This window comes from Solanum dulcamara, chromosome 7 (genome assembly GCF_947179165.1).
Source record: "Solanum dulcamara chromosome 7, daSolDulc1.2, whole genome shotgun sequence".
NCBI classification, from domain to species: domain Eukaryota; kingdom Viridiplantae; phylum Streptophyta; class Magnoliopsida; order Solanales; family Solanaceae; genus Solanum; species Solanum dulcamara.
Window position 1 is genome coordinate 78,875,794 of NC_077243.1, and position 24,264 is coordinate 78,900,057.

The 24,264-nt window shown below is 35.2% G+C and overlaps 3 protein-coding genes across 3 annotated transcripts; 2 read left to right on the top strand and 1 right to left on the bottom strand.

The window, feature by feature from the left end:
• On the top strand, positions 1 to 13,513 carry LOC129894943 (uncharacterized). Its single transcript, XM_055970539.1, has 10 exons — positions 1 to 354; positions 4,507 to 4,550; positions 4,849 to 4,948; positions 5,054 to 5,168; positions 5,543 to 6,168; positions 7,174 to 7,447; positions 7,988 to 8,255; positions 10,285 to 10,446; positions 11,806 to 12,267; positions 12,912 to 13,513. Exons 1-10 carry the CDS (start codon positions 159 to 161, stop codon positions 13,203 to 13,205), a joined length of 2,541 nt encoding a protein of 846 aa, XP_055826514.1. The 5' UTR covers positions 1 to 158; the 3' UTR covers positions 13,206 to 13,513.
• Positions 13,514 to 13,969: 456 nt separating this feature from the next.
• LOC129894944 (chlorophyll a-b binding protein 3C, chloroplastic-like) lies at positions 13,970 to 15,037 on the bottom strand. Its single transcript, XM_055970540.1, has one exon. The coding sequence runs from the start codon at positions 14,956 to 14,958 to the stop codon at positions 14,155 to 14,157; it is 804 nt and encodes a 267-aa protein (XP_055826515.1). The 5' UTR covers positions 14,959 to 15,037; the 3' UTR covers positions 13,970 to 14,154.
• A 1,511-nt stretch (positions 15,038 to 16,548) lies between these two features.
• Positions 16,549 to 17,607, top strand: LOC129894945 (chlorophyll a-b binding protein 3C, chloroplastic). The gene has a single exon (XM_055970541.1). The coding sequence runs from the start codon at positions 16,611 to 16,613 to the stop codon at positions 17,412 to 17,414; it is 804 nt and encodes a 267-aa protein (XP_055826516.1). The 5' UTR covers positions 16,549 to 16,610; the 3' UTR covers positions 17,415 to 17,607.
• The last annotated feature ends 6,657 nt before the right edge of the window (positions 17,608 to 24,264 follow it).

A 24,264-nucleotide genomic window follows, 5' to 3' on the forward strand; every position in this document is an offset into this window, starting at 1 on the left:
ACGGATTCTTTTTTTCTTTTCACAGTAGAGAGAGAAAGAGCCATAACCGAAGCCGTCACTGTGTGTACTGTGTGAAAAAAATCAACTGAAATAGATCTGAGTCGAAAATATTTACTGGGTTTCTCTTTTTTTCCCGAGTTTTACAACTTTTTTTTTCGATGACTAGCAGAGGAGGAGGAAAAAACAGTAACAATGGTGGAGGAGGAATTGAAGTACAATCAATTCCACCAGGTTCAAGAAAGATGGTACAAAGTTTAAAGGAAATAGTTAATTGTCCTGAAGCTGAGATCTATGCTATGCTTAAAGAGTGTAATATGGACCCTAATGAAGCTGTTAATAGGCTTCTTACTCAAGGTGAATTTCAAAACTGTAAACCCTTTTAGCTTAAACTCTTCTCTTTTTGGTTTTTTTTTCGTTAATTGATTTCTGGGTATTAGGGATTTTTGTGCATGTAAATTACAAAATTTCAGTTTTCTTTGATTTTAAGCTATAAGACCTTGAAACTGAACTCTTTTTGGTTCTTTTTTGTAAGTTAATTTCTGGGTATTGGGGATATTTTGGTGTGAAGATTACAAAATTTCTGTTTTCAGATTATAGAGTACCCTAATGAAGCTGTCAATTGGCTACTTACTTGAGGTTCCTTTGAATTTAAGCTATAAACCGTTTGAATTTGAGCTCTGTTTTTGGTTCTTTTTAGTAAATTAATTTCTGGGTATTAGGGAATTTTGGTCCTGTAGTTTTGTGTTGATGAAAATTTTCAGTTTTCAGATTATATAGTAACTTAATGAAGCTGTCAATTGGCTTCTTACTTGAGGTTTCTTTGAGTTTAAGCTATAAAACCTTGAAACTGAGCTGTTTTTTCGTAATTAATTTCCGGATTTTGGGGATTTTGTTGGTTCTTTATTTTTTGTGTGCACGAAAAATACAATTTTTCTGTTTTCAGATTATAGAGTACCTTATTGAAGCTGTCAATTGGCTTCTTACTTGAGTTTCCTTTGAGTTTAAGCTATAAACCTTGAAACTGAACTCTTTTTTCGTTCTTTTTGGTAAATTAATTTCTGGGTATTAGGGAATTTTTGGTACTGTAGTTTTTGTGTTCATGCAATTTTTCAGTTTTCAGATTATATAGTACCTTAATGAAGGCCGCCAATTGAAAAGGTTCCTGTGAGTTTAAGCTATAATAAACCCTTTAAATTGAGCTCTTTTTTCGTAATTGTTTTCTGGCTTTTGGGGATTTTTCGGTTCTTAGAGTTTTATGTGTATGAACAATACAATTTTTTCTGTTTTCGGATTGTAGAGTACACTAATGAAGCTGTCAATTGGCTTCTTACTTGAGGTTTCTTTGAGTTTAAGCTATAAAACCTTGAAACTGAGCTCTTCTCGTAATTGTTTTCTGGGTTTTGGGAATTTTTTGGCTCTTTAGAGTTTTGTGTGTATGAAAAATACAATTTTTCTGTTTTTGGATTGTAGAGTACACTAATTAAATTGTCAATGGGCTTCTTTGAGTTTAAGCTATAAAACCTTCAAATTGAGCTCTTTTCTCTTAATTAATTTCTGGGTTTTATGGGATTTTTTGGTTCTTTAGAGTTTTTTGTGTATGAAAAATACAATTTTTGCTGTTTTCGGATTATAGAGTACACTAATGAAGCTGTCAATTGGCTTCTTACTTGAGGTTTCTTTGAGTTTAAGCTATAAAACCTCTAAATTGAGTCTTTTTTCGTAATTGCTTTCTAGGTTTTGGGGATTTTTTTCGTTCTCGAGTGTTGTGTGCATGGAAAATACAATTTTTTCACTTTATCAAAATACATAAATAATACTCCCTTGTCCCAATTTATGTGACATCTTTCGGATTTCGAGATTCAAACAAGTCTATCTTTGATCGTAAAATTTTCATATATCTTTTAATTATTTTGAATTGTCAATTATTTTGCCGAATAGTATTTTTTACTTAGTTTACAAATATATAAATTTCATTTCAAAAAAATTGAAGATTCCATGCTCAAATTTTCGGTCAAACTTAAATTGTTTTGACTTTCGAAAAACAAAAAGTGCCACATAAATTGGGACAGAGGGAGTACAATTTTTCAGTTTTTAGATTTTAGAGTACCCTAATGAAGCTGTCAATTGGCTTCTTGAGGTTTCTTCGAGTTTAAGCTATAAACCCTTTGAATTGAGCTCTTTTTCCATTTTTGATTTCTGAATTTTGGGGATCTTTTTGGTTCTTTAGTGTTGTGTGCAAGCAATTTTTTATTTTGTAGATTATATAGAGTCAATTGGCTTCTTACTCAAGGTGCCTTTAAGCTATAAACCCTTAAAGCTGAACACTTTTTTGGTTTTATTTTCGTTATTAATTTCTGTGTTTTGGGGATTTTTTTTGGTTCTTTAGTGTTGTGTGCATGAAAAATACAATTTTTCTGTTTTCAGGTTATAGAGTACTAGTGAAGCTGTCAATTGACTTCTTACTTGAGGTTCCTTTGAGTTCAAGCTATAAACCCTTTGAATTTGAGCTCTTTTGTTGGTTCTTTTTCGTAAATTTATTTCTGGGCATTAGGGGATTTTGGTCCTGTAGTTGTGTTCATGCAATTTTCCAGTTTTCAGATTATATAGTACCCTAATGACGGTCGTCAATTGAGAAGGTTCCTTTGAGTTTAAGCTATAAACCCTTTAACTGAGCTCTTTTATTTTTTTGATGACCGTGGTGTCCGGGCCAGCTTTCACGCTCTTTTTTCGTAATTAATTTCTGTGTTTTGGGAATTTTTTTGGTTCTTTAGAGTTTTGTGTGTATGAAAAATACAATTTTTGCTTTTTTCTGACTATAGAGTACACTAATGAAGCTGCCAATTGGCTTCTTACTTGAGGTTTCTTTGTGTTTAAGCTATAAAACTTTGAAACTGAGCTCTTTTTTCGTAATTGATTTCTGGGTTTTGGGGATATTTTGGTTCTTTAGTGTTGTGTGCATGCAATTTTTCAGTTTTCAGATTCCATACCGTTGTTTGGGTTCTTACTCAAGGTCCCTTTAAGCTCTAAACCCTTAAAGTTGAACACTTTTTTCATAGTTAGTTTCTGGGTGTTGGGGATTTTTCTGTTCCTGTAGTTTTGTGTGCATGAAAAATACAATTTTTCTGTTTTTAGAGTTTAGAGTACCCTAATGAAGCTGTCTATTGACTTCTTACTTGAGGTTCCTTTGAGTTTAAACTACAAACCCTTACAGTTGAACTCTTTTTTGGTAAATTTTTGTAATTAATATCTGGGTATTGGGGATTTTTTGGTTCTTTAGTGTTGTGTGCATGCTATTTTTCAGTTTTCAGATTATATGTGAAGTAACCTCTTTTCTTTTTCAGTTGCCTTGTGTTGCTATTCTGGATAAGAATATTTAGTAATGATAATGTTAAAAATATATGAAACGAATACTCAGAGAGAGAGAGAGAGAGAGAGAGAGAGAGACCAAGGTATGGGTTGTAAGAATAAGTGGATAAAGAAAAGAAAAGAAGAATAGATTATCCCTTTTTATGCTTTGCAAATTGCTATCTTTGTTTCAAACACTAGTGGTGTCTTGTGTTTGAGTTTAGTGTTCTTTAAATTCAAGCTTTGACTAAGCAAGAAAGATTAATCTAATGTGTTGTGTATATATGAAGTTTTCATATTTGTAATCCTTTGTAACTTTTATTATGGAGAAATACCCATTTGGTCAGTAAAAGTTTTGATTTTTTGGTATGTATATTGAAAATCCAGAAGAATTTTTGGTGAAATCCTTGAGTCATCTTTATGTTTAATGGACCCTGTGGTATTTCAGTTTGAGATGACTACCTTTTCACTTGTATTTTTGGAGGTAATTGTGGATTGCCAATCTCAATGTTGATTAACATAGGAATAAAAGGTTTGAAAGAAATAGAGGATGTTTTGATGGTATTACAACTCCTAATCATGTCCTTGAAACCAAGTGTTTACTAAAACTTTTTACTGGTCAAACCAGGCACATGCATCTATTTGGTGCCTTTTGAAAGAAAACATTTACTTCATCAAAAAACACACAACAACTAAATGTAGCTATTTGTGAGCCATTATGACTTTGTACTCACCAGTCAGATGGGAGGTGGTATTTTGATACTATTTGTAAATGCCATACGTGGAACATTATTTAGAATTTACCTTGAGATGACAATAGGCTGCCTTTGGAAACAAGGTTTAAGCAAGAATCAAGTATTGGGCTCTGAAAAAGCTTCAGATTAATTCTGCCGGTGATTTTAGCACTATTGCGTTGCCTAAGCTGCATAAAATTTGAATTTCTGTTGCTATTTATGTTCTCCCTATGCTTTCACTGTTTTATACTGTGATAGTGAAGTGACATTTTTTGTAGTTATCTTGCTAAAAACCTAGTTATATTTTGTCAATCTTCCCTGCTTGAATAAGTTGATATTTCTTACCACCTTCTAATTTGAAGTTTGTTAATTGGAATAAGTTGATATTTCTTACCACCTTCTAATTTGAAGTTTGTTAATTGACTAGATCCTTTTCATGAGGTGAAGAGCAAACGAGAAAAGAGAAAAGAGGTTCGTAATCATTACTAAAGCATAAATTCCAGAACCAATGTATTTCTAGATTTTTCTGAACTTTATATCTCTAGAGTAATGCTTTCTATATTCTTGATGTTCCAAGTTCTATTTTATCTGATTTACATTGGTACAATCCTGAGGGCCCTGCATTACACACTCCACTTGATTTGTAACTATGTTTCTTGATTCTTCAAAGCTTAGCTTGCTTACAACTGAGTCACTGACCTTAAAGAGGTGCTTTAATTCAATTGCTTTTAAATATTTATATATTTACTTCTGTTCATCTTTGGTTCAGATTAAGGATACAACTGAATCTAGGTCCTGGATCACGAGTAGCACTCCAAGCCGTGGCAGTAGGGTTGGTGGGGAACGATATGCTGGGCGTGGTGGATCAGGTATATGCATTTTAATGCACAATTTCTGAAAGAGAGGTAGGTTTGAGTTGTTTAAGTGATGTTATCTGATACTGGAATGTTTTGATTTCTAACCAACTCTGACAGAGTCTACCAAGCCCGCTCCTGCTTACAGGAAGGAGAGTGGATCACAAACAAACAATTTCTCTTCAACCCCTCTAATTGCAGGAAGCAACACAGACAGGAGACCAACTGCCATCAGGTTAGTACTGTTGTCTTGTTAGAAGGTTTTGGTTCTTTCACTAGACAATGAGTTGCTTTCAGATTCTGTTGGTGGTTTGAGTGTAATAATACTTTGAACCCTACTGTATGGTCCATTAAGTTTGTCAATGTCTCTTTTCCACTAGAGGGAAGTTCTTATCATACTCGAGCTGTAATTGAAAAATCAAACTTAGTTAGCAGTAACAATCTGTAATTGCCGAATCAAATTACTAAGTTGAATATACTCATCAAACAACAACAAAAAAAACCCATGCATGTTAAGTAATTCAGGGATTGTGTGTATTCAGGAATTGCATGTATTCATATGTGCAAAGTGAGCATGTTATTGGAGATGTTTGACTTAATTTGTTGCAGTGATGCTGCTGGAAATGACAGTAAAAGATTGGCACCAGCAGCAGTTGATGGTCATGCAGCTGCTTCACAGCCTTCTTCTGGATATCAACCTACTTGGGGCGGGGTGCCAGGCCAAGTATCAATGGCTGATATTGTGAAGATGGGTAGGCCACAGAGTAAAGTGGCTAGTGTACCCAATATATCTGACCGTATTGTTGGTGTCAACCAAAACCATGATCAGGCACCACCTCCTTATGGCACATCACATCGTAATATGCAGTTTTCTGATGATCATTCGATAGTTCCTGAGGTACATCAGGAACCAAGGGATTATTCATCTCAAAATCTTTCTGCGAATGATGAATGGCCTTTAATTGAGCAGCCATCAGATGCTAGCCAGCCTGCTGTCTTGGAGCCTCCCACTAATTCCGTGCTGCATCCTGATCCGTCTAACATGTCTTTTGACAGCATTGATCATCAAACTCAGATGGACGAGTCTCAAGAGGCAGATGAAAGTGTTAATGAAGATCTTGATAGTTCTCTTTCCAGTAGAAAGTTGCAGGAGGATAATGCTGATAGTGCTTCTCTCTATGACAATGACCCCTACAGATATCAGCACCAGAATCACACTTTTGACCATCCACAAGGTGAATATATGTGGAAGTCTTGGCTTGGCATGAGATATGCATATTATTGGATATATTAATCTTTGTTTAGTTCAACTAAGGTGGTATTGGTTGGCGTTTTAGCAGCGAGGCTCTGGAATTGATTTGGCGGGTCTTTAGTTCCTCTTAACTCAATCTTCTCTGTTGTATCTCCCTCTACCTTATTATTTTAATATGGCATGTTAGGAGTAGATCTTGAGATTTTTGTTCTAAGAATGCAGTTGTGACATCCTGGGATCATCAGATCTATTTTATGGCTGTTTCTCCCTCTATCTGATCTTATCATTAGATGTCGGCCTTTTAATTTGCAGAAGTTGGAAGATGGATTAAGTAGAAAGAGATGAAATGTTAAATCTTAACTGTGTGCCAATCTTATAGTAGTAGCATCTTTATCTCATCCTTACTTCGTGTCAGTCTGTTTGTCTGTCTACTTCTGTTAGATATTTAGCATATCAGAAACCTAAATGTTTTGGATAACCGGTTTCCTTCTAAACTTCTGCAACTTTTTGTTTGTTTTGACAATGTTCCTGCCAAATTACTTTTATGAGGATCTTCCTGAGTAGATGTGGCCCTGGCTCCTCTAAACACACGTTTGCAGTCTCCCCCTCCCTCCCCCTCTTTAGTGCTTCCTTTTTTCTCTTCAATATAAATAAATTCCATCTTCTGACCTACAAATCCCAGCATAGCTACAACTTTATGGGGTGTTTGGCATGCATGGGTGAGCTGCTTAGGATGCATTTCATCCTGCATCCTTTGTCTTTAGTTCTTAAAGAAAAAGGTGCAGGAGCTGAAGGAATGAATATTTGAACTTGAGAGTACCTATGTCTACTTAACTTTATCAAGAAAAGTACCAATCCGTAGTAAGCTGTTGCAACTTGCACTTTTAAGTAAATATTTATTCCTTGGTACAACTGTAATTTTGTTTCTTCAAAATTTTAAAGTACTACCCTCTCGTTTATATAAGAATGTTCATTTATCTTGTGGCAGTTGAAGATGTTAATGTCTCAGTTTCATCAGTTGCTGCGGACTTGCAACAACTAAATGTAAAGGATGCAGCAGGTTTGCCATCTGATGGGGATAGTCCATCTGTTGTGATTCCAGACCATCTTCAAGTTCAAACAGCTGACTGCTCACACCTAAGTTTTGGTAGCTTTGGTGGTGTGTCCTTTTCTGGATCACTGGCCTCTGCCCCCATGAAAACTAGCTTGGAAGATGCATCCAGAGATGCAGATAGTTCTTCAGTTGGGCCCTTGGGCACCAGGTTTACCTTCTTTTAAGTTGGGTGTTTCCCTTAGTTTGCTAGGTTGTTATATTAAATATTTGCATATACTGTGGAAGTTGTCTGTTTGTGATATGTTAATTGAGAACTCTAGTTAACTCTTTCTGTACGTGGACAATGATGTTAAAAAGTTCTTCAATCATTTATTTTGTCATGTAGGTTTATCTTTTTATCGGTTCCCTATACATTTTTCTCATTTGATAAATAAATGACATCAACCGAATATCCTTGCATGTATCTCGTTTTGTTTTACTAATTGGGTTTTCAAGAATTGTTCCATATTTATTCAATCAAATAGTAATATTAGCTTGCACTCTCATTAATGAAATCTTTGTTTGATGCACTAAAATGATGATGATGTATTGCCTTTTTCCATCTAAAATTTAATACACAATGCTCTCTTTGTCATTATTTGAAACTTGTATGCCCTTAGTACAAATAATTTTTCTTGAAGGAGAGATCTTCTATGCAAAGCAATGGGGAAATGCTAGTCTTTAATTGTGAACTTACACTATTTTACAGGGCCGCTGAATACTATGGTGATGATACTCTCAGAAATGAGTCCGATAGTAATTTATTCCACAGAAATAATGCAAATCCTGGAAATTATGAATTGCCAGCTGCTTCACAACCAGAATCTCTGAAAGCAGAAACTAGTGATGGGCATTACTCATATCCGTCCTCTGCTTCTGGCTATTCATACGAAAGTGCTCAACAATTAAATGCAGCGTTCAGTCAGCCACAGACGAGTTCACATATGCAAAATCTTGCTTCTTTATCAAATGAGACGGTAAGAATACTTTTCTACCTTTTGTTCAGGATATAAAATGGTTTCATGTACTGTACTCTCCTTGGGATGCACTTCCTGTTGTTAGTTTTGCAAAAAATCATCCAATTGTTAAACTTTGATAATATTATGTTCCCAAGTTTGAAAATGACTTTAGTGTGTATGCTACGCATGAGACAAGGAACGCTGCAGCTGGAGTTGCAGTGCTGGTAATGCTATTCTGTTAGGGGTTCTTTGGTATGGGGGATGGGATGACAAAGTTATCCCACCAATATGGGATAACTTATCCCATCATTATAGTACAAATGGTTGGGATAAATAATCCCGGGACTAACTAATACCCCTAACCAAACGCAGGATATTAATCTTGCATTTTATCCCAGGATTATTATTCCTCATCTCTCATACCAAACAACCCCTTAATTTTTGAGTTATATGTGTGGTGGAGAGACATGGGATGGCTGCAGTGCGAGTTGCAGAGTTGGCAATTGCTATTCTGTATATTTGAGTGATGAGTGACATTAAATATCGAACTTAGTTGGCTTTGTATTCTGCCACTATATGATTGTGTAGGCTTTCTTTTCCGGTGGAGGGATGCATATAAAAGGAAAGGTTTGGCATGGTTCTAGGGACCTCTTCTGGTTAGGTGTTCAATTGTGCTTGAGAGCTCTGTTATATATTCTACATTAGAAGAAAAAACTTCAAAACTTTTGAAAGTCATAGACAATACTTCTCTTTTCCACAGGTTTAGACCATATATATATACATATATATATATATCAAAGTAATGTAATTAGGTCTTTTGCACATTAACAGGAAAATAAAATTTTGCACTAGTCACCGGCTTACTTCTTTTGAACTTTAGCTTTGTAATAAAATAATATTCAAGTATTAAATTGAGGTGTGCGTATGTTCCTGTCATATGAACTTACTCAGCCGTTTCCATTACCGTTTTGGTGTTTTCGAGGCAAAGAGTACTTTAATCCTTGCAAGTCTTCTTTACTGCATAGACGCTCTCATTTCTTTGGCTCCTTTGCTATGGGGAAACAGATAATATTGACAGTGCTTCATTTTGTTTAATCTATTTTTAAAGTGCCCAACACAATATGCTGGTTGCGAGCTTGTAACTAATAAAACATGTGTGTAATATTGTGTAGCCTCTCGACATGACATGTTTTGCTATTTTCACTAATTGGTCAGTCTTGTAACAAGTATTAATAAAGTGAACTTTGTTGGAATAGGTTGTGAAACAAATAAGAGGCTCCTTACGTTGGTGTTTAGGCTACTCGAAATAGGTTATGGAAACTTTCCTAATTACTGGATTCCTTATTATAACACGGTATATTTCATACTATTTGAAATGTATCCAGTTTTCCATTTTAAAATAAATATTTCATATTATAACCTAGAAGCATTCTAACATATCATAGCATTAATTCACTTGACCGTCAATTATTACGAGTCCAACAACAACAACAACAACAACAACATACCCAGTGGAATCCCACAAGTGGGGTCTGGGGAGGGTAGGATGTACTCAGACCTTACCGCTATCTCACGGAGATAGAGAGGCTGTTTTCGAAAGACCCTCAGCCAATTATTACGAGTCCAACGTAGCTAAACTATTTGTGAACTTTGTATAGAAAAGTATTGCCTGCTTGGTGCTCTATGTCGAATAATATCTTATCCCCCCCAAAAAAGTTTCAAGTAGCTGAACATCCGTAATGCTCCCAACAGAATACTAAAGAAGCATGTTAAAAAAAGGGCAGCTGGTGTACAAAGCATCCCACATTGGAAGGGACGCTCCTCATGACGTGTGATGTAGACTACCTACCCCATTAGTGGTTGCTTCCATGGCTCGAACACGTGTCCTATAGGTCACACGGAGACAACTTCAATAAAGAAGCATGTCCCATGTCAATTTTTTTTAACTGCAGAAGCACGCCAACCTGATCCGAGTTACCATTATTTGCTAGAGCATAATATCTGTGTTTTACCAAATTTGATCTCTTGCTATTTTTTGTTTGAGTAGGTCTACACAAATTCTTTGCAGAGTACCTTGTTGGCTGCTAATGTTCATCCTGGTCGAGAGTCTGAGCTTTCATATTCTCCTTTCTCAACAACACAAGAAATGCCCACAAAATATGGCAACTCAATTTCATCAATCAGTGGTTCAGCAATTTCTATGCCTGAGGTAATGTTTCTGCAGGAATCTAATCAATATTGCACATGTCTTTCTATCCTAGATTCAGCTGTGGTGTTGGTACCTTTGCCTGCAGGCATATTGACCTTAACTATTTTATATTGAATGAGGGAAAAAATTGACCAGTTTGATTTGAGTTAAAATGTACAAGTGCTTATGCTTGTTGATTTCCAGGTAGGCGAGTTTGAATAGTCAGGGTCTAGCTAAAAGCTGGTTATATTCTTTTTTCCCTGATGAAGTAGATTGTTCATAAAGGAGAAGATGATTACTATGTAACACTTTGGAGTAAAGTTATGAATCTTGAAGCTTTTCACATTAAATTCATGCTATATTTTGTTTGGAGCCAAGGATATCCTTCTAGTATAGGCATCTTGCATTGTTATTTTCCCCGTTTTTTTCAATCAATTCAACAAAAGGAGGGATACTTATGAAGTTATAAATTAACTTGTAAAATAAATGAAGTAATGAAATAAAGTTGGAATTTATCCTCTCTCAAAGTCCCAAAATACATTGTATATTTTGAAATTCCCCTCTAGTGCATGTCAATATTCATTCTTAACAAAATTGTATCTGCAACACCCTCTTTCCGACTTTCCCCGAAAGAGTCATGGTTTCTCAGAGTATTTTGAATGCTAAATTTGTGGCAATCAAGTATAACTGGTGGAAGGAGGGAAGAGAGAAGTGCTGTTTCATCTAGTAAAATGAGGCTGGAGTTGGTGTTTAACATTCTCGTAAGTATCAAGTCTGGTACTCAGAAGTACACTTTTGTTTTCTCAAGGAAGCTTTTCGTTTGGACTGTTCTGATCATCCCAAAAGCAAATAAAGTTATAGGTTTTAGTGGTTAAAAGGTTCAGCATTTTATACAAATATTGATCACACATATCTTAAATGTGGTTCCTCTAAGTGACGTGTTACTTTAGTTTGATCGGTGATTCATATTCTGGCCAGTGTGCTGTCTATCACAACTCTATGTAGTATGAATTGGTGATTTGAGAAGGGGAAAGCATTATCCATCCTATTTCCTCCCTTTCAAAGTTAGTGCAATAATTTTTCTCCCTTCTCTTGTTTTTATGGTGTGTAATCGTTGTTCTCTTCTGTCTATTGTGCAATGCTCTCTATTTCTCCTTATTTCGTCGTCGTTATTGCTCCCATATCTGTATCCCCTTTTTCAAACTGTTTGGAATGCTTTATTTAAGCTGAGGGTCTATCGGTAACCACCTCTCTATCTCTACTAGCTCTACATGGTAGGGGTAAGGTCTGCGTACACTCTACCCTTCCTAGACCCCACTTGTGGGATTACATTGGGTATGTCGATGTTGTAATAGTTGACGGTGTTCGCATTTCCTGCAGGCTACAAAGACGGTTGGTTTTTCATCAGCACAGCCTACTCAACAGATGCTTTCTGGAAATAGTGTCGCCACAGGACCTGGCGTACCACAACATCTAACTGTACACCAATATTCTCAACAAGCTGTTCCTATAGGACCATTTCCAAACATGATTAGTTATCCCTATATGCATCAGAACTATTCATATATGCCATCTGCATTCCAACAAGCATTTCCTGGTAACAGCAGTTACCATCAGTCGCTTGCAGCAATGCTCCCTCAATATAAGAATACAGTTTCTGCCAGCAGCTTGCCTCAGTCTGCCAGTATTCCTTCTGGATATGGTGCTTTTGGAAATACAACCAATATCCCCGGGAACTTCCCAATCAACCCCCCTGCTGCTCCATCTGGTACTAACTTAAGTTATGATGATGTGTTAAGTGCTCAGTTCAAGGATACCAATCACTTGATGTCTCTTCAGCAGGTAACCTTTTCTTTTTGCAAGCACAACTATTCCTACTGAACTCTCTCTCTCTCCAAGAAATTGCTTGTCATGATTCGTCATTATGTCATGATCATTTTGATAGCTATTGTTAGAGGTAGCAAAATCAGTCCATGAAAACGTGATTCGCCCAATCCGTTCTCCATTTTTATTAGCTCAACCGATTTTAGTCCAACCCATCTCAGCCAATCTGCAAATTGGGCTTATATGTAGCTCAAATTGATCGATAGAAACTTTGTCAAAATATTTTCAAAAAGACATTTTTTAAATATGTTATGTTAGATATAACCATAATAAAGAAAAAAAATATTAGTTTTTAGGTGCTTAAAAAACTATTAAAGAATAATCAAAGAAACTAAAACTTAGTAAGAATTGGACTGGTTTGAGTTATGATCCGCTTTTAAGTTCATTTCTGCTCAAGTAATTTTTGGGTGGGTCATGATCCACTTTTTAACCCATTTGACGCCCCTAGCTACTGCTTTTGTTTGGTCAATTACATTTATGAAGCTCCACCTTGGTGGTTGTCACAAAACTTTAGAAATGCACTGAAATTTCAATTTGTCACTGGCTCGATCTGTCATGTGCGTCTCGCTTTATTTGACTCTCCTGTTTCCATCCTCTTTCAGAGTGAGAACTCAGCTTTGTGGCTTCATGGACCTGGTTCAAGAACAATGTCAGCTGTGCCCGCCAACACTTATTATGGCTTTCAAGGACAGAATCAGCAAACAGGCGGATTTAGGCAAGGCCAACAGCCATCACAGAGCTATGGATCTTTGGGGGGCTACCCACATTTCTACAATTCTCAGGCTGGTATCTCGTTGGATCAACAACAGCAACAAAACCTTCGGGATGGATCGTTAGCTGGTTCACAAGGTCAGCCAAAGCAGTCTCAACAACAGATATGGCAAAACGGCTACTAAATCTTACTGCCTCCCTTGTTTTTTCTTGGGGTCTTGTAATGAGTGTGAAAGTGGCCTTTCGAGCTATTTCTGTGGAAATAACCATTGTTCACGATCCCTGAAGAGACTTGACTGGCTGCTACCCGGTGCCACGAGGCTGTACTTTTACGTGTTTATCTCAGTTAAAATGTAACGTAGGTAATGTCTGAGCTAACACAGTGCTCTAGTGGTCTCATCTGTGTTTTCTTTTAGCTCTTGTTTGACACGGTTAACCCCCTTTTTCGTCGTTTTTAATTTATAGTTATTAGTGTTATGTTTCCCAGTAGTAATCTATTGCATTACGTTTCCCACTTTCTACTTTCATGTCCAGTCTCTATCACATAAATTGTTTTGAAATATTGCTACGTTTGATGTGGTTAATACTAATTTTGTGCATATACTACTACCAAATCTTTTAATAACAGAGGCGGGTTTTGCTTTTTGGGTATGGGTTTATCTGAACCAATAATTTTCGATATGGACTATGGTTTTTATTTTACAAATGAGTTTAGTGTTGAGAACTTGCTTAAAATGTTTTGAAATCGTCTTTGGTTATGAGTTTTTAAGATTTTAAGAAAAAACATTGTAAACCCAAACTGAAATATTGATAAACCACATTTGATAACCTGATATAAATATTAATGATGCGTTTTTTTATTTGTTTATAACAACTTAAATCTAAAGAGATATATTTGGGATGAAAATTGTAACTACAATATTAAAAATTGCTTGTGCAAGAAAAAATATATGAAAAAGATTAACTTGTTCTTCATTAATTAATCCAAACCAATTTACACCACATTACAATAATCTTGTACTGAACCCATAACCCAGAATGCTTTAAAAAACTGACGCCCTTGTATAGATTCATCTCTCACAACCTAAAAAGCTCATAATCTCACACTAATTGGAGATCAACATTTTGTTAAGCTCACTTTCCAGGAACAAAGTTTGTGGCAAAGGCCCATGCGTTGTTGTTAACTGGGTCAGCAAGGTGATCGGCAAGGTTCTCCAATGGACCCTTTCCGGTGACGATAGCTTGGACGAAGAATCCAAACATGGAGAACATAGCAAGTCTACCGTTCTTGATTTCTTTCACCTTGAGCTCAGCAAAAGCCTCTGGGTCATCAGCAAGGCCCAATGGGTCAAAGCTACCACCAGGATAAAGTGGGTCAACAACCTCACCAAGAGGTCCACCAGCAATACGGTAACCTTCAACAGCTCCCATCAACACAACTTGACAAGCCCAAATAGCCAAAATGCTTTGTGCATGGACCAAACTTGGGTTTCCCAAGTAGTCAAGTCCACCCTCACTGAAAATTTGTGATCCAGCCTTGAACCATACAGCTTCACCAAACTTAACACCATTACGGGCTAAAAGCTCAGGGAAGACACATCCAAGAGCTCCAAGCATGGCCCATCTACAATGGATTACCTCCAATTCACGGTTCTTGGCAAAAGTTTCTGGATCAGCTGAAAGTCCAGCAGTATCCCATCCATAGTCACCAGGAAATTCACCAGTCAAATAGCTTGGGGATTCACCAGAGAATGGGCCCAAGTACTTGACACGGTCAGGACCGTACCATGGGCTACCAGAAGAGACAGGCTTAGCCTTGCCAGCAGTCTTCCTCATGGTGAATCTTCCATTTCCAGTAATTTCAGAAGAAGATGGTGAGAGTTTTACTGCCTTTCCAGCAAAGGTAGGGGAGGAAAGAGCCATTGTAGAAGCAGCCATGATTTTTTTATTTTTTTTAATAAAAAGAAACTAAGTGTTTTTTGATTGCTGTTGTGTGATGATTTATGATCAATTGGGATTAATAACTCTATATAATATATAGGAGGAAAGGGAATATTACTCTTATCTTATGATATCTCTATCTACAATTTCATTGGTTTTCAAGATTCTATTAGTCTACATGGCATTTTGTAATCCTATCAATATTTCAAGATATTTGGTCCAACAAATATGTGGCTATGAATATTGCAAACTGTCCTATATGCTCTCAGTAAGATTCTTTGATATTTTTCATGCAAGTGTTGATCTGAAAACTGAAAAATTAATTCAAGGAAACTAAAACTTGTAAATTTTCTGAAGTTAGTCTCTATACATGCTTTGAATCAGTCTTGGAGCTAAGTAGAGGAAAAGGGGTTTAATGGAATCCTGTTCATTAAGAAATTATACGAATCATACTGTGTAAATAAGATAAAAAGGATTATTACCTGTATATAAATTATTGAATTCCTTTGATGTAAGGAAAAAATCAAGTCAAGTCGCAAGTTGAATAATCAGTTTAGATCACAACTTCAAAATCTTAGGTGTATAAATTTGTCGCTCCATTACTGCGATTATGGGCAGAAGGGGTTCATTCAAGCTTCATCATTGAAAAATTATATCGTGTATATAGGGTCAATTTTTTTTATGCACATATATAAAGTTACTACTAAAATATGACGTTTAACTTCTCTATACACGTTCACTAAAAAAAATCCCTTTGTAGCCAATCATTTATTAATCTATCTAAAAAAAAAAGGGCAGTCCGGTGCACTAAGGCTCCCGCTATGCGCAGGGTTCGGGGAAGGGCCTGACCACAAGGGTCTATTGTACGCAGCCTTACCTTGCATTTCTGCCAGAGGCTGTTTCCAAGGCTTGAACCCGTGACCTCCTACTATCTAATATTAATCTATCTACTATAGAATATTTATGAGATTTTTTTGTGTGTGAAAATGAAGGATGCAAAATTAACCAGTCTTTTTAAATTTAATTCTTTATGTTCCTTTTGCTAATTTGAATAATTATTTTCAATTTTTTCTTTTGCTAATTTGAAATACATGAATGAAATCTAATATTGTTCCACCTACCTCCCCCCCCCTCCTCTTCATATTCAAGAAATTTCCTTTAGTTAAATGCAGCTTCACGAAGAGCCTATACATATGAATTATCATGCAAATTAAATTCAAACATTATTGTCTCATTGTCAATTTGCCACTCATATAAAGTGGTCCTATTTTACACACAAGTGTGTTAACTATTGCATGGCCATGAGTTACTCTTATGTGTTTGGTCAAGTGGATATTTATATTGAAGTAATCCACAATCACACGTGGCGACTCTGGATTGGTTGTAAGAAAGGAAATCTACAATGTGTTGGATTTTTTTCTAAAAATATCTAGTCATCTTTAATGGTGTTGAGCTTTGCCAAATGGACAATAACCCCAAAAGGTTACAAATTGCATCGACCAATGAAAATTCAGATAGAGATATTCAAGGATAATGATATATTGGGGCTAAGGAGTAATTTCCAATTTATATATAGTTGATGCAAGGCCCAAGAAACTCAAGCCACAAATCAATTCTTCTTTTTTTGTTTTTTCATTCTACTTTTTACAATGGCTGCTTCTACAATGGCTCTTTCCTCCTCTACCTTTGCTGGAAAGGCAGTAAAACTCACACCATCTTCTTCTGAAATAACCGGAAATGGGAGATTCACCATGAGGAAGACCGCTAGCAAGGCCAAGCCTGTCTCCTCTGGTAGCCCATGGTATGGTCCTGACCGTGTCAAATACTTGGGCCCATTCTCTGGTGAATCCCCAAGTTACTTGACTGGTGAGTTCCCTGGTGACTACGGATGGGACACTGCTGGACTTTCAGCTGACCCTGAAACATTCGCTAAGAACCGTGAATTGGAGGTGATCCATTGCAGATGGGCGATGCTTGGAGCTCTTGGTTGTGTCTTCCCTGAACTCTTGGCCCGTAATGGTGTCAAGTTCGGTGAAGCTGTATGGTTCAAGGCTGGATCACAAATTTTCAGCGAGGGTGGACTTGACTACCTGGGAAACCCAAGTTTGGTCCATGCACAAAGCATCTTGGCTATTTGGGCTTGTCAAGTTGTGTTGATGGGAGCTGTTGAAGGTTACCGTATTGCTGGTGGGCCTCTTGGTGAGGTTGTTGACCCACTTTACCCTGGTGGTAGCTTTGATCCATTAGGCCTTGCTGACGACCCAGAGGCTTTTGCTGAGCTCAAGGTGAAAGAAATCAAGAACGGCAGACTTGCTATGTTCTCCATGTTTGGATTCTTTGTCCAAGCTATTGTCACTGGAAAGGGTCCATTGGAGAACCTTGCTGACCATCTTGCCGATCCAGTTAACAACAACGCCTGGGCCTTTGCCACAAACTTTGTTCCCGGAAAATGAGTGCAACAAAATCTAGATCTCTATAATCTCCAATTAGTGTGAGATTATGAGTTGTTTAGGTTGTGAGAGATGAATCTATAGAAGGGGTCAATTTTTTAAGCATTCTAGGTTATGGGTTCAGTAAAGAGATTGTAATACACTAATGTGGTCTAAATTGGTTTGGATTAATGAAGAACTTGTGAATCTTTTCATATTTATTTTTCTACTTTCAATCTAGGTAAACTGTCTTATTTTTAAGATAGTTATATCATTAGTATAAAAAATTCTTTACAATAGCAACATTATACACAACTTCAACTTTTAATATAATTTGATTAGCAATATACGAGTGCGCTCTTGAATAGAGGTTTTTAAGTTGCATAAAATAAGAAAGTTTCTAACTGTTGGATATTCTAAGCAATATTAATAGTAACACTCTTCATCAATAATAATGAAACAATTATTAAGTACTTTTATAGGAACATTATAATCCTAAATACTTCAGTCAACTAATTTACAAAATATGTACAGAATGTATAGATTGTTTATACTTTATACAAAATATACATGTATGCTATACTAATAATATTATAATATATACATACCTATATACACAATATATACATTATTAGTGTATATGTAGTGTATATTTCAATCATGTTTATAGATTAGTTGGTCGAACGGTATATATCCATAACTTTTTCGTATTTTAAACTATATAATATTCTTGATTAATGATGTTCATGACTTCTAATACTTTGTAACAATTACATACGTTTAATTTTCTTTTTATTCTCCTGTTTCCTATTGACTTCCAAAGTATAATTTGTTCCAACATTATTTATGAGTGGCAGAAAAGTTAAAAATTTGATACAAATTATTCATAAGTTTAGGAAAAATAACCTATCTACATATCTTTATTTACCATATTTTTTATTATTCTGTATCATTTCAAAATATTTTAAAAATCTCTCTTTTTCCTTCAAAACACAAATCATCCGGATACATTACTCCACAACTCTCAAATTCACGTTTTTTCTTCCTATTTTCTCTCTTCCTATTTTCACTCCCTCAATCACAACAATTACTATTTTGAATTTCAAATTGATTCTCTCTCCAGTCAATCAAAATTTCAACTTATTTCATGGTTAGTTCTTCTTCTTCTCCAACTTACCATTCATCTTTGTGGTCTATTTTCTTTTAAAATTTTCATATTCAAAATTCTGCTAGCATCAAAAGGAATTGTTCGTTGTTGCAGAAGGGATGTATACTGATCAGTTTATTTATTGTGGGAAAAAGGCTAATCTTATGGTCGGTAATGTGCTTGCACTCAAATCTATATCTGAAGGTGTTGTAGTTTGTAACATTGAGCATAAAGTTGGTGACCGTGATTTTTTGGTAGATGCTCTGGTGATTTATTGATTTGAATGTATCCTGATTTAAATTGCATCGTCTGATAAATATAAATCCTAATTTTATTTGTACAATGTGTTGTTCCTTTAATGTTAAATTCGTATTTAGCTGATACATAATTATCAAAAAAATGTATCAAATGCATTTTATCAAGTTATAAATTTTATCATGAATGGAATTTTGAAATTATTTCATCTGATACAAAATATGATGCATTTAATACATCATACTCTTAGTGATACATTAAGTGTATCAATTTTAAATGAATCTATCTCCAAATATATAATATTTTTGATACATAAACATATTGAGCTTTTGACTGTATCTCTGTGTATTATGCACACATATACATTAGTGATGTCCCAGTGGTGGTCCTTCGCACCCTTTATGTATTCATCTCGACATCATAAATATTAAAATCTACTACACAGTATAATACATGTGCTGTATCGTTTATAATTCACCTTGTTTTCTCAGATTCATGAATGTCTCAACAAAATAGAGATATTCATGATATATCTCTATAATTCTCAATGATTTTGAAAGAAATTTTTATAATTTGGGTGAAGCCGTAGTTTGTCCAACAACTATTCCATCACTTTTGTATCGTTTATAACTCACATCGCTTTTCCATTTCCTGAATGTCTCAACAAAATAGATACATTCATCATGTATCAGATAATTTTTTCAATTTTTTTTGAATTTGGAAAGATTTGGGAGAGATGTGAGAGAAGAAAAATTAAAATTTGAATTGTTTGAAGTTGTTATAACTTGGAAGAGATTGACATCAACGTGATTTGTGGATTTCATATTAATGCTTATGATTTGTTTCCTTTTAATCGTATCAATTATTATGTATCATGCATATTAGGATGTATCCAGATGACTCGTATTTTAGGAGATTTTTGTAAATTAAAAAATGACAGGGACATGATGTAATTTGTTCCTTACACTATGACATTTATGTAAGTTATACTAAGTTATACGGATGGGCAAAAATAATTTTCAAGGTCATAACTTTTAGAAGCGGGTCATAACTTTTTCTGAGTTAATATTTCAAAAAGGTTACTCAATTTTGGAGATTTATTTAGCAAAATCATTAAACTTTATTTTGTATCAATAAAATCACTCAACTTAGGTTTTGTATCATTAAAATCACCCAACTAAATTTATCATTAAACAAATCTTGATATGACAAAATAAATTATTTTTTATGCTATGTTCATGATTAAAATAATAAACAAATGACTCAAAACTACTACTTCATTATAAAATAATATAAAATTTAAAATAAAAGATAAATTTTTGTATAACACTATTTATTTTTATAAATTATTAAGAAAACGTTATCTCAAAATTGATTTAATTACCATCTGCCATATATATATATATATATATATATATATATATATATATATATATATATATTATAATATGCCCCTTGAACTGATGAAGCCTAGAGTTGAAGAAGCATATTATAATATGAAAAAAATACTTGGGTGAACACATTTTTTAATAAATAATTACTGATTTTAATGATATTTTTATTTATTTATTACTATATATAACAATACATAGTAATACTATGATAAATTTACTATTAAAAGTGAATTATGCATATAATATAAATGTATTAGAAGTGTTTTAAAATATATTATGCTTGTTTAGTAAGAAATTTACACAATATATTATAAGTGTATTAAAGTGTGTGATAAATATATTATCCATGAATAGAACTTGTAGTATATTTGTTTTATAAATTAATCTCGATAGTATGTATTAACTGGTAAAGTTACTGCCATGTGACCAGGAGGTCACGGGTTCAAGCCTTGGAAACAGCCTCTGGCAGAAATGCAAGGTAAGGCTGCGTACAACAGACCCTTGTGGTCGGGCCCTTCCCCGGACCCTGCGCATAGCGGGAGCTTAAGTGCACCGGGCTGCCCTTTCTTTTAGTATGTATTAAAATTGTATTACAAAATATTTATAAGTGTTCAATGAGAAAAAAAATTATTGCTATAAATGGTAAATATTTTCTTAATATAACATATATAATATTGATTACTGCTATAGGGACAGCAGGTTATCTGCCAAATTTTCTTGAAGACTCGTCCCTTGTTTTCGATTTTATGAGTTCAAGGAGCATATTATGAATGGTTGTGTCGACCCCATAAAAGTTGAACATATTCATTGACACACCAATATCGATTCATGTCATGTCTTCTGGTTAAGACATTATCAAGAGATTCAAAAACATCAAAGTAAGTGAAAAGAGATGATCCGATATCACGACATAAGTTCATTCTAATATTTATGAATGGTTCATACACCAACCAATTACCATAGTTAAGTTTTTATCTTTTTGTGTCTCTCTAAACATAACTACAAATTTTAATATGTTATCAGTTGAACTATCAATAAAACTATTGGTTATATAGAACGGGTACATGTTATTTTTACAAAATTCAATTTTTTTTTGGGATAGAATATATCTATTAGTTTGTTGGTATTCAACAGGAAAGGGAATACCCTTTTTTGGTTTACATTATTCTTTTTTGACTTTTTATGGTGGTCGATGAGTGAAAATATTGTTATAGAATATTGATATTTGCAGGTTTCTCAAATAGATAAATTTATTGGGTTACAAAGGTCGAATTTTTTTTATTTGATTTCAGTTAAATTAGGGCACAAATTAAAATTGTACTCAAAGAATTAAAAAATATTTGCAATGTGACTGATTTCTACCTATTTAACTGTGATATTTTTGCGTTGCATCTTCTCTAATCCAATTTGATTTTACATTTTTTTCATAAAAAATCTTTTTTTTCTTTTCAAATAATATATGTTACTTTCTCCGTGAAATGTGAGCAGGTGAATGATTTATACCTATTTAAGTGTGATTTTTTTCTGCCGCATTTGCTCTAATCCAGCTTGAACTTATGCTTTTTTTCCATAAAAACTTTCTTTTTCATTTATCAAATAAAAAATCTTGCTCTCTGTCTCAATTTACGTGATACTGAATAAAATTTTGAAAGTTAGTCAAATATTTTGAAGTTGTTAATTATTGTAAATTGTAGAACTTTTTTATGTAATTTTCAAATATATAACAAACTAAAAGGGAAAGTAAGACAAATAAATTGAAATGTTGAATTTTTCAGTTACCCTCGCCTAGAAATAGGCATGTCGATGAACTACTATCTACTTATAACCACTTATTAATGTAATGTTTGAAACTCATAAAAATAAAATATGTATCTATAAATTAAATTTTGATTCTTTATATTATATATTTTCAGACAATATTCAGTCTTTTTGACATCGACAAACAAGTCATCACACAACATCCATAATGATTATTCAGAGACATTGAACTTGTACTTTTTCCATTCAAGTTCATTGTTTACAAAATATTATTTACAATAGTGTACATTAATATCTCACAGCCTCTGGCAGAAATGCAAGGTAAGGCTACGTACAATAGACCCTTGTGGTCGGGCCCTTCCCCGGACTCTGCGCATAGCGGGAGCTTAAGTGCACCGGGCTGCCCTTTTTTTTTAGTGTACATTAATATCTCGACATACACATGTAGCACACGGAAGAGTGCGGGCTCGGTAGGTTTGGAATGGCTGACTAGGTTATTTAATGTCATCTTTATGATGGCAACGATGTCCGTAGAATGGAGGTCGAGCATCATGATCCCTCTATACAAAAACAAGGGGGATAGCCAGAGTTACGACAACTATAGAGGTATCAAGCTTCTAAGTCATACTATAAAAGTGTGGGAAAGAGCGATGGAGATGAGGGTGAGAAGAGGCGTGTCTATTTTGGAGAACCAATTCGGATTTATGCCAGAACGCTCAACTACGAAGCCATCCATCTTATGAGGAGACTAATGGAGCAATATAGGGAGAGGAAGAGAGACTTGCATATGATATTCATCGACTTAGAAAAGGCTTACGATAAAGTCCCATGAGAGATACTATGGAGATGTTTGAAGGCTAAAGGTGTATCTGTAGCGTACATAAGGGTGATCAAGGACATGTATGAGGATGCCAAAACCAGGGTAAGGACAGTAGGAGGGGACTCAGAACACTTCCCAATTGTGATGGGGTTGCATCAAGGTTCAACTCTTAGTCCGTTTCTATTTGCCTTGGTGATGGATGTATTGACGCGATAAATTCAAGGTGAGGTGCTATGGTGTATGATTTTTGCGGACGACATAGTCCTCATCGATGAGACTCGTAGCGGAGTTAACGCTAAGATGGAAGATTGGAGACTCACCTTGGAGTTTAAAGGGTTTAAGCTGAGTAGGACCAAGACAGAGTACCTAGAGTGCCAGTTCAGTGAGACACCTCAGGAGGTTGGCGCGAAAGTTAGGCTCGGGGACCAAGCCATCCAAAAGAAAAGTAGTTTTAAATACCTTGGTTCTATCATGCGAGGCAACGGGGAGATCGACGAGGAAGTCACACATCGTATTGGGGCAGGATGAATGAAATGGAGGCTCGCCTCCGGTGTGTTATGTGACAAGAACATGCCACCACAACTTAAGGGCAAGTTCTACAAAGTGGTGGTTAGACCAGCTATATTATATGGGGTGGAGTGTTGGCCAGTTAAGGTCTCCCACGTGCAAAAGATGAAAGTTGCCGAGATGAGAATGTTGAGATGGATGTGCGGGCATACCAGGAGTGACAGGATTAGAAATGAGGCTATTCGAGACAAGATAGGAGTGGCCTCGGTGGAAGACAAGATATGGAAAACGCGACTGAGATAGTTTGGACATGTGAAGAGGAGAGTTCTAGATGCACTAGTACGGAGATGTGAGAGGTTGGCCATGGATGGTTTCAGAAGAGATAGGGGTAGGCCGAAGAAATATTGGGGAGAGGTGATCAGACATGACATGACGCATTTACGACTTACCGAGGACATGACCTTAGATAGGAGGGTGTGGATGACACACATTAGGGTAGAAGGCTAGTACATAGTGGCATTATTCTCCCTTATTCATAGGCGTATTAATGCATTATGATTTCTTGTACTCTGATTTATGTTATTTATGGTATTTATGTTATTATCTAATAATATCTACTGTTTTTTGTGCTTTGATTATACTATTGTTTGGACCGCTTTCGTTATCTACTTATCTATTTTTAATATTCTTGTCTGACCTTTTTCTATGCTTCTATTGAGACGAGGGTCTTTCGAAACAGCCATCTTACATTGGTAGGAGTCAGGTCTGCGTACACTTTACCCTCCCCAGACCCCATGATGTGGGATTTCACTGGGTTGTTGTTGTTGTTGTTGTTGTACACATGTAACACACGTGTCGAGAAACTAGAATTTAAATATTTTTGAATTGTGTGGTCTTAAATTTAAAATATATAGAATGTACCAATATGTTATTTAGTATTATTGTCTTAAACATGTCATGTGGAAAGTAAAAATTGAAAATTTCTAAAAAAAT

Bases quoted from the DNA above. Each gene is read 5' to 3' on its own strand.
- LOC129894943 (XM_055970539.1), top strand. From the start codon at position 159: ATGACTAGCAGAGGAGGAGGAAAAAACAGTAACAATGGTGGAGGAGGA. The intron at 5,169-5,542 runs GTTAGTACTGTT...AATTTGTTGCAG, and splicing joins AGGAGACCAACTGCCATCAG to TGATGCTGCTGGAAATGACA. The intron at 12,268-12,911 runs GTAACCTTTTCT...ATCCTCTTTCAG, and splicing joins ACTTGATGTCTCTTCAGCAG to AGTGAGAACTCAGCTTTGTG.
- LOC129894944 (XM_055970540.1), bottom strand. From the start codon at position 14,958: ATGGCTGCTTCTACAATGGCTCTTTCCTCCCCTACCTTTGCTGGAAAG.
- LOC129894945 (XM_055970541.1), top strand. From the start codon at position 16,611: ATGGCTGCTTCTACAATGGCTCTTTCCTCCTCTACCTTTGCTGGAAAG.